The sequence below is a fragment of the Oryx dammah genome, unplaced genomic scaffold, assembly GCF_014754425.2.
Source record: "Oryx dammah isolate SB20612 unplaced genomic scaffold, SCBI_Odam_1.1 HiC_scaffold_2, whole genome shotgun sequence".
Lineage (NCBI taxonomy): Eukaryota > Metazoa > Chordata > Mammalia > Artiodactyla > Bovidae > Oryx > Oryx dammah.
The window spans coordinates 122654458-122668307 of NW_024070186.1; the positions used below are offsets into that span (position 1 = coordinate 122654458).

Consider the following 13850-nt stretch of genomic DNA (forward strand, 5'->3'; position numbering starts at 1 on the left):
CAACAAGTAGAATTGCATTTGTCTATCTCTAAAATGCTTTACCTAGTACTTTTCCTCTATATATTCTAATGTTCCAATATATAGATGATATACGACAGCTTGTTTTGGTGTGCTGTACTTAGTCTCTCAGTTGTGTCTGACTCTTTGCAACCCCATGGACTGTAGCCTGCCAGGCATCTCTGTCCATGGGGATTCTTCAGGCAAAAATACTAGAGTGGGTTGCTATGCCTTCCTCCAGGGAATCTTCCCAACCCAGGGATTGAAGCCAGGTTTCCTGCATTGTGGGTGGATTCTTTACCATCTGAATCACCACAGAAGCCCTTACTTTTCCTCTATATACTCCACCATTCCAATGTATAGATGATATATAACAGCTGGCTCCTTAAGGGCAAAATCCATGTTTTATTTATTTTAGTAGTCCTAGTGCCCAGCATAATTCCTGGGACACAGCACTATTTTACTAATATTCACAGAATAGAACTGAAATTGTAACTTGGAAATCTTTTCTAAATATAAGCTTGGTGGGTGATCCATGGGATCACGAAGAATCAGACATAACTGAGTGACTAAGCACACAGCCAGAACATGCTTAGATATTTACCTATTAAAAACAATTACCTAGCAGTCTTTTTTCTTTAATGACTATTGATTCCCAAAACTGAGGATCTGAAATATCACAAAAGACATCAAGACAATTACCAAGAAAGTGGTTGATCATTGTTTGCATTTTATAAAGTGTTTTGGGAGATGGAAATAGATGGCACAATGGTGATGGCTATCCACCCACTCTAGCTTTAGGCATCATCCCACTTCTACCTTCATGAGGTAAAAAGTGGTATTCCCCAGATGGTTTGCTGACTATGTGCTGACTCTATATGTCTTACCAAGATTATACATATATATATATATATATATATATATACATATATATATATATATGACTTCCCTGGTGGCTCAGATGGTAAAGCGTCTGCCTACAATGCGGGATATATATATGTATACTATATAATATGTTCCCAGAAGCATACAAGATTAGTAGAGAAAGCATATAAAATTTTAATCAGGTCAAGGTATCTTTCAAGTAGCTCTGTTCAACATAGAATAGACTCCTCAAAAATCAATGAGCTACAATAACTACAAACCACCTAATACAGTGCCTATCACACAGTAGATGGCAAATATTTACTGAATGAAAGATTAAGTAAATATACAAGTTAATCATCAGAAAGTGGAATAAAATATTTCAGTGTTGTAGAAATAACTTTTCTTTTCTTGAGTTTTTTTATTTGTATTTTTTAAATATGAAATATGATAACTATGATAACACATTTACAGGAGACTTGGAAAACAGAAAAAGGTAGCACATGGTTCCATTTTTATGAGGTTTTGCTAAAAAAGAGTTAGTGAACAGCAACGTGCAAAAACTAAAAGGACTTAATTTAGGAATTTAGTTATTTTCACAGAGGCACTTGATTTATTTGCAGTAAATTTTTCTTTATTTTAAAATAAAATCATTACAGGGAATTCCCTGACCGTCCAGTGGTTAGGACTGTGCTTTCACTATTAAGGGCGTGGATTCAATCCCTGGCCTGGGAATTAAGATTCCACAAGCTGTGAAGAGTGGTCAAAAACAAAGTACTGTAAAAATTAGTAATATTAGTGGAACCTAATTTATCTAAAATGTAATAATAAGTATGAAAATTATGTTGAATTCTAAAATGCTAAAATTAAAATTTGCTGAACACTTTCATACATACTTGTGGCTTTGAATGCCAAAAATCTGGATACAGATATCACAAAATGAATACAATTTATAGTGTATAGTTCCAAGGAGCTCCAACTAGTCTATCCTAAAGGATATCAGTCCTGGGTATTCATTGGAAGGATTGATGTTGAAGCTGAAACTCCAATCCTTTGGGCCACCTGATGCGAGGAGCTGACTCATTTGAAAAGACACTGATGCTGGGAAAGATTAAGGGCAGGAGGAGAAGTGAATGACAGAGGATGAGATGGTTGGATGGCATAACCGACTCAATGGACATGAGTTTGGGTAAACCCCGGGAGTTGATGATGGACAGGGAGGCCTGGCGTACTGCAGTTCATGGGGTCGCAAAGAGTCGGACACGAATGAGTGACTGAACTGAACTGATAGTGTACATGATTATTTTTATGTTTTTCTTAATGATATTGAGACTTTAGTATAGAGAGATGAAGATAGTAATCATATAATATACAACTGAAATTTTACTTATGCTTAGTGAGAATTTATAGTGATGGCTTTATTATTAGTAGATTAAGTGAAAGCAAGTTATTTCTTTAAAAAATATCATAGCATACACTTTAACATATATGTTAAATCTGAGGAATACAGCATTGCAAAAATGTGTTTTGCAAGGGTACTGCATTGTTGCAATTTATTTCTCTCAAAATGAAGCAATTCAATGAAAAGTACTTGTGAACCTAGAGTGGCACATGTTTTTGATGGAAATTATCTTTACTGAAAATTGGAGAGGGAGAAATATCTATTTATATTTGGTAAATTGTGCTGGCTACTTTCTGCTTATCATTTCAGATCCATTACTTATTCTGCTCTTTACTCTGGGAGACTAAACTACATAGGATTCCTTGACCTGTGTTTTCCAATTGGGCTCAGCCTGTGGAAGTCAGATCAAAGGGTAGGAGGAAAGAGAAGTCAATTTATGTATTTCCACACATCCCTCCTTCCTAAACAGTCTCAGCTTCTAACTAGAAGCCTTCTTTCCAAAACGTAGCTTTAGTTCTCTCTGTCGCCCTTTAAGACCCAAGGGTAGGATGGGTTCCCACTGTTGCTAGGTCCTGGGTGCTGTATCATCTTGATGAGTTTCCTTAATTATGGCTGCACATCTGTAAACAGTGTGTTCCATACGTCATTAACTCAAGTGTATCATTTATTTCCTAGGGGGAACTGGATTCCTACTAATTTAATATGGATGCATTTGCTAGCACATCTGCTAATACAAATAAAATGATTAACTATGAGAGATGATGTGTTCAGATCTATCATTGAGACAACGACTTTGGGTAAAGACCTAAAAGAAGTGATCATTTCCATAAGAAAAGTAAAAAATGATAAAATTCAAAAGCAGTTAAAATGAAGTCCTCATAGTATGATATATCATGAAGTGAATTAGGCTTCACTTTAAAAAGTTCATGTCTTACCATCATTTTGTTGCTTACTACTAGAGTCATTCAAATCTGCAAACCTCAGTTTCTTCATATACAAAATGGGAATATTGACTATATAGGTTGTTGGAGATCCAAGGAGAAGAGTTAATTATGCTGAAGTTATTTAAAAATTGCCTTGTGGAACTGTAAGTTGTCATCACTGATTTCATGTCTTTATTTTAACTTATACATTATATTTGATTTTATTTAAGAAAGCAAAAGGAAGGGTAAAATTGACCACTTAAATATCTGCTTTACAGAGTTTAATATTTGCTATTTTCAAGGCTGTCATATTGATTGAAACTCGTTGTGGGGAAAGACACTCAGATGGCACTGGTTGGCATGGAGCCAGAACTTGTATCATTATTTTAGGTTCATCTCATTTTTATTCTCTTTATTACTGCTTGTTCTAGGATATCTTATTCATGTTACTCCTCTCCCCAGTATTAATGTAAAATTATCAGCAGAATAATTAGAAAATTAACACCAGCATATTTTTTTGGCTATACCCTTAATAAAATTTATTTTAACTCATTCAGGAATAAAATTTCCTTCAACATATTTTTGAGAATCATTGAAGTATAATTCAAAAAGGCAAAACTACTATAAAAAGAAATATCACAAACAGGTATGCATTTTATATTTTTATATAAAAGCACATACAAGCACACAGAGATATGTCTGTTAAATGCATATACTATACTATGCACTCCTGTAGATGTTTGTACAAAGCATTTCCTGTCAGTAATAAAATGGAATTGAAGTGTTCTTTCTTGAACATTAAGTGATCAGATTGTACTACTTCAATTGTTTTTTTCCACACCTGCAGAGAAACAGACACAATGATCTAATTGATTTTTTTTTTGTTTCTATTGCCAAATATCACAGAGTATTAATGTAAGGTTTCAGTGAACTCAGCTCCCTACTCTCTCTATCTCCCTGTGCTATGCTTAGTCGCTCAGTTGTTTCTAACTCTTTGCATGTAGCCCACCAGGTACCTTGGTCCATGGGGATTCTCCAGGCAAGAATAAGGAGTGGGTTGCCATGCCCTCCTCCAGGGGATCTTCCAAGCCCAGGGACTGAACCCAGTTCTCCCTCATTGCAGGTGGATTCTCTACCATCTGAGCCACCAGGGAAGCCCAAGAATACTGGAGTGAGTAGCCCATCCCTTCTCCAGGGGATCTTCCCAACCCAGGAATCAAACTGGGGTCTCCTGCATTGCGGGTGAATTCTTGACCAGCTAAGCTACCAGGGAAGGACCCTCTATCTCCCTATACCCACTCTATTCTAAATGCTTACATACTGTTTATAACAGAACAGTAAACTTCGTGTAAAAAGAAACAGACGAGGGCCAGGATATGTGACAACATTTGATCTAAGTCCCTCTGATCAATAAGATTTATAGATCCATAAGATCTATAAATTTTCCTCTTGATTTTTATTTTTATTTAAATGTGCAGGCTTTGAAGTGTTATAGAAAAAAAAAACTTCATATAAAAACTATGCAGACATGAAATGTAATTTTAATTAAATATCTACTTCATAGGTTAATGATTTCTGGTTTTCAAGTGCAAACAAAGTGGATGGAGAAAATATTAAAGATGAAGTTCTGATCCAAAGACCAATACATCTAATTTGGTGGCGGTGCTGAGAAACCTCTCTGATTTCTTGGCTGGTTGGTGTCAGAAGCAGAACTGGAAGTCAAATCTGACTCCATGTCTCCTGTGCTAAAATGTCCCCATTCAGTTCAGTTCAGTCACTCAGTCACGTCTGACTGTTTGCGACCTCATGAACCGCAGCATGCCAGGCCTCCCTATCTATCACCAACTCCCTGAGTTTAAACAAACTCATGTCCATTGAGTCGGTGATGCCATCCAACCATCTCATCCTCTGTCGTCCCCTCTCCTCCTGCCTTCAATCTTTCCCAGCATCAGGGTCTTTTCAAATGAGTCAGCTCTTTGCATCAGGTGGCCAAAATACTGGAGTTTCAGCTTCAGCATCAGTCCTTCCAGTGAACACCCAGGACAGATTTCCCTTAGGATGGACTGGTTGGATCGCCTTGCAGTCCAAGGGACTCTCAAGAGTCTTCTCCAACACCACAGTTCAAAAGCATCAATTCTTCAGTGCTCAGCCCTGTTTATAGCCCAGCTCTCACATCCATACATGACCCCTGGTAAAACCATAGCCTTGACTAGATGGACCTTTGTTGACAAAGTAAGGTCTCCACTTTTTAATATGCTGTTTAGGTTGGTCATAACTTTCCTACCAAGGAGTAAGTGTCTTAATTTCATGGCGGCAATCACCATCTGCAAGGATTTTGGAGCCCCCCAAAATAAAGTCTGTCACAGTCTCCACTGTTTCCCCATCTATTTGCCATGAAGTGATGCGACCAGATGCCATGATCTTCGTTCTCTGAATGTTGAGTTTTAAGCCAACTTTTTCACTCTCCTCTTTCACTTTCATCAAAAAGCTCTTTAGTTACTCTTCACTTTCTGCCATAAGGGTGGTGTCATCTGCATATCTGAGGTTGTTGATATTTCTCCCGGCAATCTTGATTCCAGCCTGTGCTTCATCCAGTCCAGCATTTCTCATGATGTACTCTGCATATAGGTTAAATAAGCAGGATGACAACCTACAGCCTTGATGTACTCCTGTTCCTATTTGGAACCAGTATGTTGTTCCATGTCCAGTTCTAACTGTTGCTTCCTGACCTGTATACAGGTTTCTCAAGAGGCAGGTTCAGGTGGTCTGTATTCCCATCTCTTTTCTTTTAATGTCCCCATTAAATCTGTGCAATTTAAACAGGAAAATTTCATTTACTTAATATTTGATTCGTTTTTATGATGACTTGTGGTTTTCTCAGTTGAAAAATGCATATTCTGTAGCCAAGGCTGGACTTGGGCAAGGTCTATTTTGGCATCTAAAGAGTAAATCATTGTCTAGAGCTGTGCTTCCCAAAATAGTAAATACACACGGTTTTTCAGTACTTGACTGAAAAACCCCCAAATTTTAATTATTTTAAAATTGACAAATATCCACACATGACCCTGGCTACAGAATTGTTCTGATTGAGAACACTGCCATCATTGTGGAAAGTCCTATTGGGCAATGCTGACTATACTGCATCTCTCGGTCTTACTGTATGTACATCTTCAACAGTTGGGAGTAACTGCTGTTCTTAACTGGTGAAGGCAATGGCACCCCACTCCAGTACTCTTGCCTGGAAAATCCCATGGATGGAGGAGCCTGGTAGGCTGCAGTCCATGGGGTCACTGAGAGTCGGACACAACTGAGCGACTTCACTTTCACTTTTCACTTTCCTGCATTGGAGAAGGAAATGGCAACCCACTCCAGTGCTCTTGCCTGGAGAATCCCAGGGACGGGGTAGCCTCGTGGGCTGCTGTCTATGGGGTCGCACAGAGTCAGACACGACTGAAGCGACTTAGCAGCAGCTGTTCTTAACTAAAAGGCAGCTGCTAAGATCAATGGCAGAAGCCACTTGGGTTTTACTTAAAGTGACCTGGTGCTGGGATACCTTTGTTTTCAGGGGCATTCTAGTTACTACACCTGGATTCAAATTCCTTCATTACCAGTCATTAGCAGAATGTCTGTGGACAAATTTTCCTGAATGTTTGACTCAGTTTCTCTAGTTATAAATGGAATATTTACATATCACATAATGAATGTTCTCAAAGTAGCAAAAGCCTGAGATCACTGCCCTCTTTATTTTACCTGAATAATATATATTGTAATATTCTTCACTTAGCCAATTACCCCTGGACATTTATCTCCCTTGTGAAGAAAGTCCTGAATATTCACATTCAACCACCTTGAGAAAAACTAAGAAAAGGAGTTCAGCTTAATTCTCCTTTAGCAGATCATCAATTGTCCACTCACAGCATGCTTTTCTTTAGCTAATAATTCGAAGTAAACAACGAAGGGTTTTCTAGTTTTAACTAAACCAACAGGTCACTGTCTTGAGATCCTTGTTCAAACCCTACAATCAGAATAGCCAGAGACCTGTGTAGCAGGAAAGGCTACTCAGAATGCCTTTTGGGTCTCATAGTGGCAACAGCAATATCAATGAGAAGCACATGTGAGGTTGTTCTGACCAACTTGCCCGCTTCCTCCCTTCCTCTTTCCCTCCCTCTGTCCCTTTCCTCCGTCCTTCTCATTACTCCACGTCAGTACAGAAATTAAAGCTCAGGGATACAGAACTCTGGTGAGAACTGACTTGCTAAACCCAATGTTTCTCAACCTCAGCGGTATTTTATAATCATTTGAGACACAATTAAAACTCTGTGATACTGCATATGCCTGAAAGACTCTGTTTGGAAAGCTCCTGAGAACAACTGGCAACAAAATATGAGACAGAAAGAAGAACAGAACTGTGGATAAAGCCATTAACAGTGGCAGCCACCTGTAGAAGCTGGTGCAATCAGTGACACAGACAGCCCTTTCATTTTCTCTATTGTTCTCCTGAGCAGTTGTCACTTGCCCAAGACATATGGGTTACTCTAGTCACGCTAACCCATGCTTAACTTCTACACTTAGACTGGCAAATTTTAGCACATTTGTCTGCAGACAAAAAGACAGTATGTGGAAATTGTGATATGAAATGTGTTCAGAAAACACTTTTATTTTCAAACCCTTGCATTTCACGGACATCACTATAAAGGATCCCTTCCACTGCAATATCACAAGGAACCAAATCAAGGACTTGTGAAGGAACAGGCATGTTAGTTTGTCATTCATGAAAGGTTGCTTTATTCAATACTTTCTGCTATTTTGTTGCAACTGATGGTAGACCCACAGCAGAAATAGAAAAAAGTCTAATAACAGAAATAGAAACCTATTATACTACACACATATACACACACGTAAATGCACACACAAAGGCTTTTTTTCAGCATAAATCTAATTTGTTAAGCAAATATTAAAAAAAAAAGGATACTTCAACAATTCATATGATCAGGTGTAGTTTGTAGCAGTGTAAAGATGTAGGAATATTGCTAAATATCCCAGATATACCATGATGGGTTTTTATCACAAGGACTATCCTTCAGAAAAAAAAGGAGCTTCCTGGAAACAAAGTCTTTGCAAATCTGTATTACAACTTGCTCTCTATTTTCCACAGGAAAGTTACATTAACTTGAAATACTCTGAATCAATGCTTATTTTAGACAATCTGTAGAGAATATTTTATAGAATCACTAAAAGAGGAGGCAATGACATTTCATATAGATTTTGGTTTTGTGCCTGAGGATTTGACCTCACAATTGTAATGTCATTGTACACATGATTCTCAAAGATCTTAAAAAGCAGTACAATAAATTGTTACATAGTGGAAATCATTATTATAATCCTGCAGGATGAATACACAACAAATATAACTGTCCTAGTGTAAAAAAATACAGTTGATTGAAACTTATTTCTCATTGACAGTATCTTATACTTTTTTAAAAGTACTGCTAAGCAAGATTATTTCATTAAATGCAGGGGTGTAAAAAAGCAATATTGCTAAATTAATATATTTTTATACTAGTTTAAATATGTTATTGTTGATGTTTAGTCATTAAGTTGTGTCTGATTCTTTTGTGACTCCATGGACTGTAATCCACCAGGCCCTTCTGTCCATGAGATTTCCCAGGCAAGAATTCTGGAGTGGGTTGCCATTTTCTTCTCCAGAGAATTTTTCTGACCCAGGCACCAACCTGCATCTTCTGCACTGGAAGGTGGATTCTTTACCATTGAGCCACCAGGAAAATCCAGTTAAAATATGTACATATAATCAAGTTGATAAATTAAATAGTGTACTATATGTTTAATTATTCCATGAGCATCCCTAACAGTCTCTTGTCTCCCAAAACATTTTCTTTTGTGTTATATCATTGGGCAAATGAGAGGTTTCATTAAAACTGGAGTCTTTTTATGTTTGGCCACATATGTCTGAAATATTTATTTACAAATACTTGTAATCAATTACTGCCATGAGCACAAAGAAGTTGTTAAATGTTTGTATATGTCTGGTTACTTATGTATTTGAATTTTTAACTAACAGAACTTCATTCTGGAAAGCAACATAGATCACTTGATTTAAAACAACAAAAAATTCCTTTAAACACCACCATGAAGGACTGAAGTAAACACTAGAACTTTCTTTTCATGTATATATAGATGTGCCTTTTCCATCCACAAAGCACTAGGAATTTATGATCAAACCATAAAGCTTACATAACATTTTATGATAAAACTTAAATATATTTTTGCTAGAAAAAAAATGAAATCAAAAGAAATCTTTAAGTTTTGTTTTCTATTTATATAGCTTTTATTTTCATTGAATATAGCTGAAATATAAACTAAATTATGTGGATTATACTTGTGACTTTTTGAAACAGCTAATTAATCCATAAAATTAACTGTTAATTCTTGAATGACGTATTTTTTAAAAGGCTTAAAAATATCAAATTTAGATATTCCTAGCTATTTCTCAAGTTGTGGAAAAAAAGTCACTTTACAGTCTCATAAAGCAGGATTAAAATTTTTCACAATGGAATAAAAACATCTTAATCAGAATAATTAAGTAATCAATAATAATAATAAGGATTCAATTTATATTATTATTGCTATATTAACTGTTTAGCAAATGGATGTTTAAAAATCCATTTCCAGACATTTAAAGATATCCCTAAATACTAAAAAGAAAAAAAACCTCTATGACTGGAAGTCTCTGTTAAACACAAATGATTACACATCAAACACTCAAATCAAAACATAAATATGGAATCACATTATTGGCTTTAAGTCTAGTCAATACTTAAGTCACAATATTTGTCATGATACTGTCTTTAAATCTCACATAGCTGTGAGAACTTTAACCCCTCCCTTCCACATGCCTCTATGAAAATGGCCTTTAGTGATAACTGTTCTGTCTTTCAGACAGCAAAATAGAAACCCTTTATAAATATTAAAGTTCTACAGAAATGCTAGTACTCCTAACCCTTTCTCATAGTTAAGTTTATGTGTCAACTCATTGTTTGGCCAAATTCCAGTCCAGTTATTGCTGTGAACGTATTTTTAGATGAGATTACATTGCAATCAGTAGACTTTGAGTAAAGCACCTCACCCTGCAAAATGCAGATGGGCCTCATTCAATCAGTATAAGGCCTTCAGAGTAAAATAAAAACAAACAAACAAACAAAAAAAAACAACTGAGGTTCCCTGAAGAAGAGATTTTCCTCCAGGCTGCCTTCAGACTTGCGCTGCAATGTAACTCTTCCCTGAGTCTCCAGTCTACTGTTCTACCAGGCAGATTTCAGACTTGCCAGCTTCAACAATCACTTGTGCCAATTTCTAAATATTAATCTCATTCTCTCCCTCTCTCTCTGTAGATGTTTATGTATTATCTATTTTAGCTAACCAGCTATCTAGAGAGAGAGAGAGAGAGAGAACACTTGTTTCCTGTCAATGTACTCTAAAATATATTTTGTTCATGTGCCTGTTTAATTGTCTGGTTTCCACACTGGACTGTATATCCTCTATGGGCAGGGATTTTATCTGTCTGTTCTCTAACTCTCATGCCTTGTACAAAGAAACTCTCAAAATATATTTGTAGAATTAATTAGATTTTTAACCAATCCTTCATATACTAAAGGTTAAAATAAAGTATTTGATTTTAAATTTAAAGTACATCAAAGAGAGAAAGTATAGAAATGCACAAAATACAGTGAATTTATATTTTAGGTGAAATGGGCACATTTATTGAACTAGTTTGACTACACTTCAATTATTGGATCCTATTTCAAATTATTTCACTATTATCTACATACATACATAAGGAATAAAGATATTAAGATGATGTTGAATATTTGGATGTAAATATTTATATTTATATCCCATATAATTTATCTAAAGCAATAGATCCATATTTTTATTACAGTTCCTGAACTAATTTTCTCCCAATGCTTATAACAGTGGACAACTGCTTAAACATTCAGTATATGCTTTTAGTTGTTTGCTAGAATTATAAAATGTAATGTGATTTAGTTCTCTAAAACCACTTAATCAAAATCTATCACCCAGTTAGAAACCCCAGTTAAGTCCAACTCAGTGTGTAAATACAGCTTCTTAATTTCAGTTTATTTTAGAAACAAGGAGTAACTTAAACTTATTATTGAATAATATCATCTTTACAATTCTTAGTTTTAAACTCAATTCATGAGAATAAAATTAAAAAAAACTTTCCAAAGTTACATGGTATTTTCTAAATATTTTAATTAAAGTTAATAACAATAACACATCCTATTGCCAAGAGTGAGGAAAAAATATTCAATCTATATAAAAGGCATCTAAAAGAGAACAAAAGCATGTGGTATCTGGAGAGAAAATAATTGTTAGGAGAAGATATAAAACTATTTTTGTAACAGAATTAGAACTGTTTATTTTATTAAAAAGTTGACATAGGTTATCTTTAGTGTTTATGACTTGCAAACTAAAGTATTTAATATTTAACATGTTTAAATACAAGCATCAGCAGTTTGGTAATCAAAAGGAATAATTTGAATCATCTCAGAAAAATAAATTCATTATAATTAGGATATTTTAGAATATGATTAAAACATTTAAAAGAAAATGTATTCACCTTTCTTGTCATCAAAGTACAGAGTCTGTTGAGCTGGATTTGACCACTGGAGGGAGGTGTTATCATTTTGATCAACCCTGCAGGTCAAAATTGCAGTTCCGCCTTCAACAACCGTTACATTCTGTGTGAGTGGAAACTGCCCTTGGCTGCCTAAAAAAGGATTAAAGAAAAGGTTGATTAAATGAAACTTATAAAATGATTAACTTTCCCAGAGTTACATGAGCTTAACTTCTCACCCCAAGTAAAATTTAAACCAACCAAACAACAGCAAAACTATACATTAGAAAAAAGGCAAGATAATTGAAAACCTTTAATTAGAGGACAACAGTGTGATATACTAGTAGGACTTCTTTACATTCCTTCACATGCTCCAGAAAACCTTCTTCTCCTCCTAGGCACACATAAAGATGTATATTTAAATAGTAACGTGATTATCATTAATTTCCCTTGGCCTTGCATTAATTATATGGTGCTGCTGCTGCTGCTAAGTCGCTTCAGTCGTGTCCGACTCTGTGCTACCCCAGAGATGGCAGCCTACCAGGCTCTTCTGTCCCTGGGATTCTCCAGGCAAGAACACTGGAGTGGGCTGCCATTTCCTTCTCCAATGCATGAGAGTGAAAAGTGAAAGTGAAGTTGCTCAGTCACGTCGGACTTTGCGATCCCGTGGACTGCAGCCCACCAGGCTCCTCCATCCATGGGATTTTCCAAGCAAGAATACCGGAGTGGGGTGCCATTGCCTTCTCCGATATGGTGCTAGACCTGGCTATTTTTGAAAATAATAATTCTGGATGAATATAACTCTTTTTAGTAGCAAAAGAAATACATTAAATACTTCCCTTGTAGCTTTTATAATTCTGAATAAAGTGTATAAAATATGGATATTAGAATGTTAGATTCAACCTCTGATAGAAAAAATTAAAAAAAGAAGAATCCTCTTACACCAGGGTTTCTTGCAGACTTAGTTGTTTTTAGAAATACAAAACATGTTGGAGAAAACAAGTGTTCATCTTATAAAATATCCATCAAAATCTTAAAGTGATTACTCTAGCCCAAGAGATAGAGATAATATTCTTTTTTGATTCTTTCTGTTATTTTCTGATTTTTTTTTCCAATGAGTATATATCCCTTTTTCAATCAAGGAAAAAAATATCTATAAATGATCATTGGCAATTTGGATATTATTATAATGTATTCAAGTTTTCTATCTTCTAAAGTGTCCATACTAATTTATTAGTTATTATTAATTCATGTAATAACATTTCTTAGTAAAAGCACTTCTAATAGTTAAAATATATAAATTTCACTTCAGCAAGATGAACTTGAGATAAATTTTGCCAAGTCTGGAAACAACATGGGTAAAAAATGACTTTCTAAAGCCAGGTTAAAATACTATTATGTGAGCAGGGTAGTTCATTAAGTCAAGGATAATTTACATATGCAAGAATATTATGATAACTTAATAGCACCCAGGAAATATATTTTCCTTTTCTTCTTTAGTTTTGTAATGATTCTGTCATTACTACAAGCACCATTTGAAGTTATACTGGAGCTACTGGCATAAAGATTCTTATTACCAAGAAGCCTGTTGATTGGCACTGTAAGAGAAGAGAAGAGCCTGAAGGGGAAAATTTCTTTCCAGACCTAAATGACACAAGCACAGAAGTTCGTGACCACATTATACAATTAAGCCTATCAAGTATAAAAATCTGCTATCAGTAGCTTTGTCTCCTCAATGCCAACCTCTTTGAGTCACTATGGCAACTCCCCAGGATATCTCCTTGTAATCTTTAGGGTAGAGTTTTTAAATTGAGGTTAGGCAATGCCTGGAATAAATTCTTTGATAGTTGACTTGAAAGTCAACAGGAGCCAGAATGGGATGTGTTTTGCCTTCAGCTCAGAGGTGAACTCTGGCAGGGAAACATGAAGAACTATCAGTCTTGTGAAGTGAGGTGAGGTGAAAAACTGCATCAGAGAAAACACGAGCTAAAACAGAAGGAAGGGGTAA

General features: G+C 35.6%; 1 protein-coding gene across 1 annotated transcript in view; it reads right to left on the reverse strand.

Moving 5' to 3' along the window:
- Window positions 1–12830, reverse strand: part of CADM2 (cell adhesion molecule 2) — a 294605-nt gene extending 281775 nt beyond the window's left edge. Inside the window, exons 1-2 of the mRNA XM_040265860.1 lie at window positions 12824–12830; window positions 11846–11995 (exon numbers count right to left, since the gene is read on the reverse strand). Coding sequence (XP_040121794.1) covers window positions 11846–11995; window positions 12824–12830 — 157 coding nt within the window. The remainder of the gene's footprint in view (window positions 1–11845; window positions 11996–12823) is intronic.
- Between the last annotated feature and the right edge of the window lie 1020 nt (window positions 12831–13850).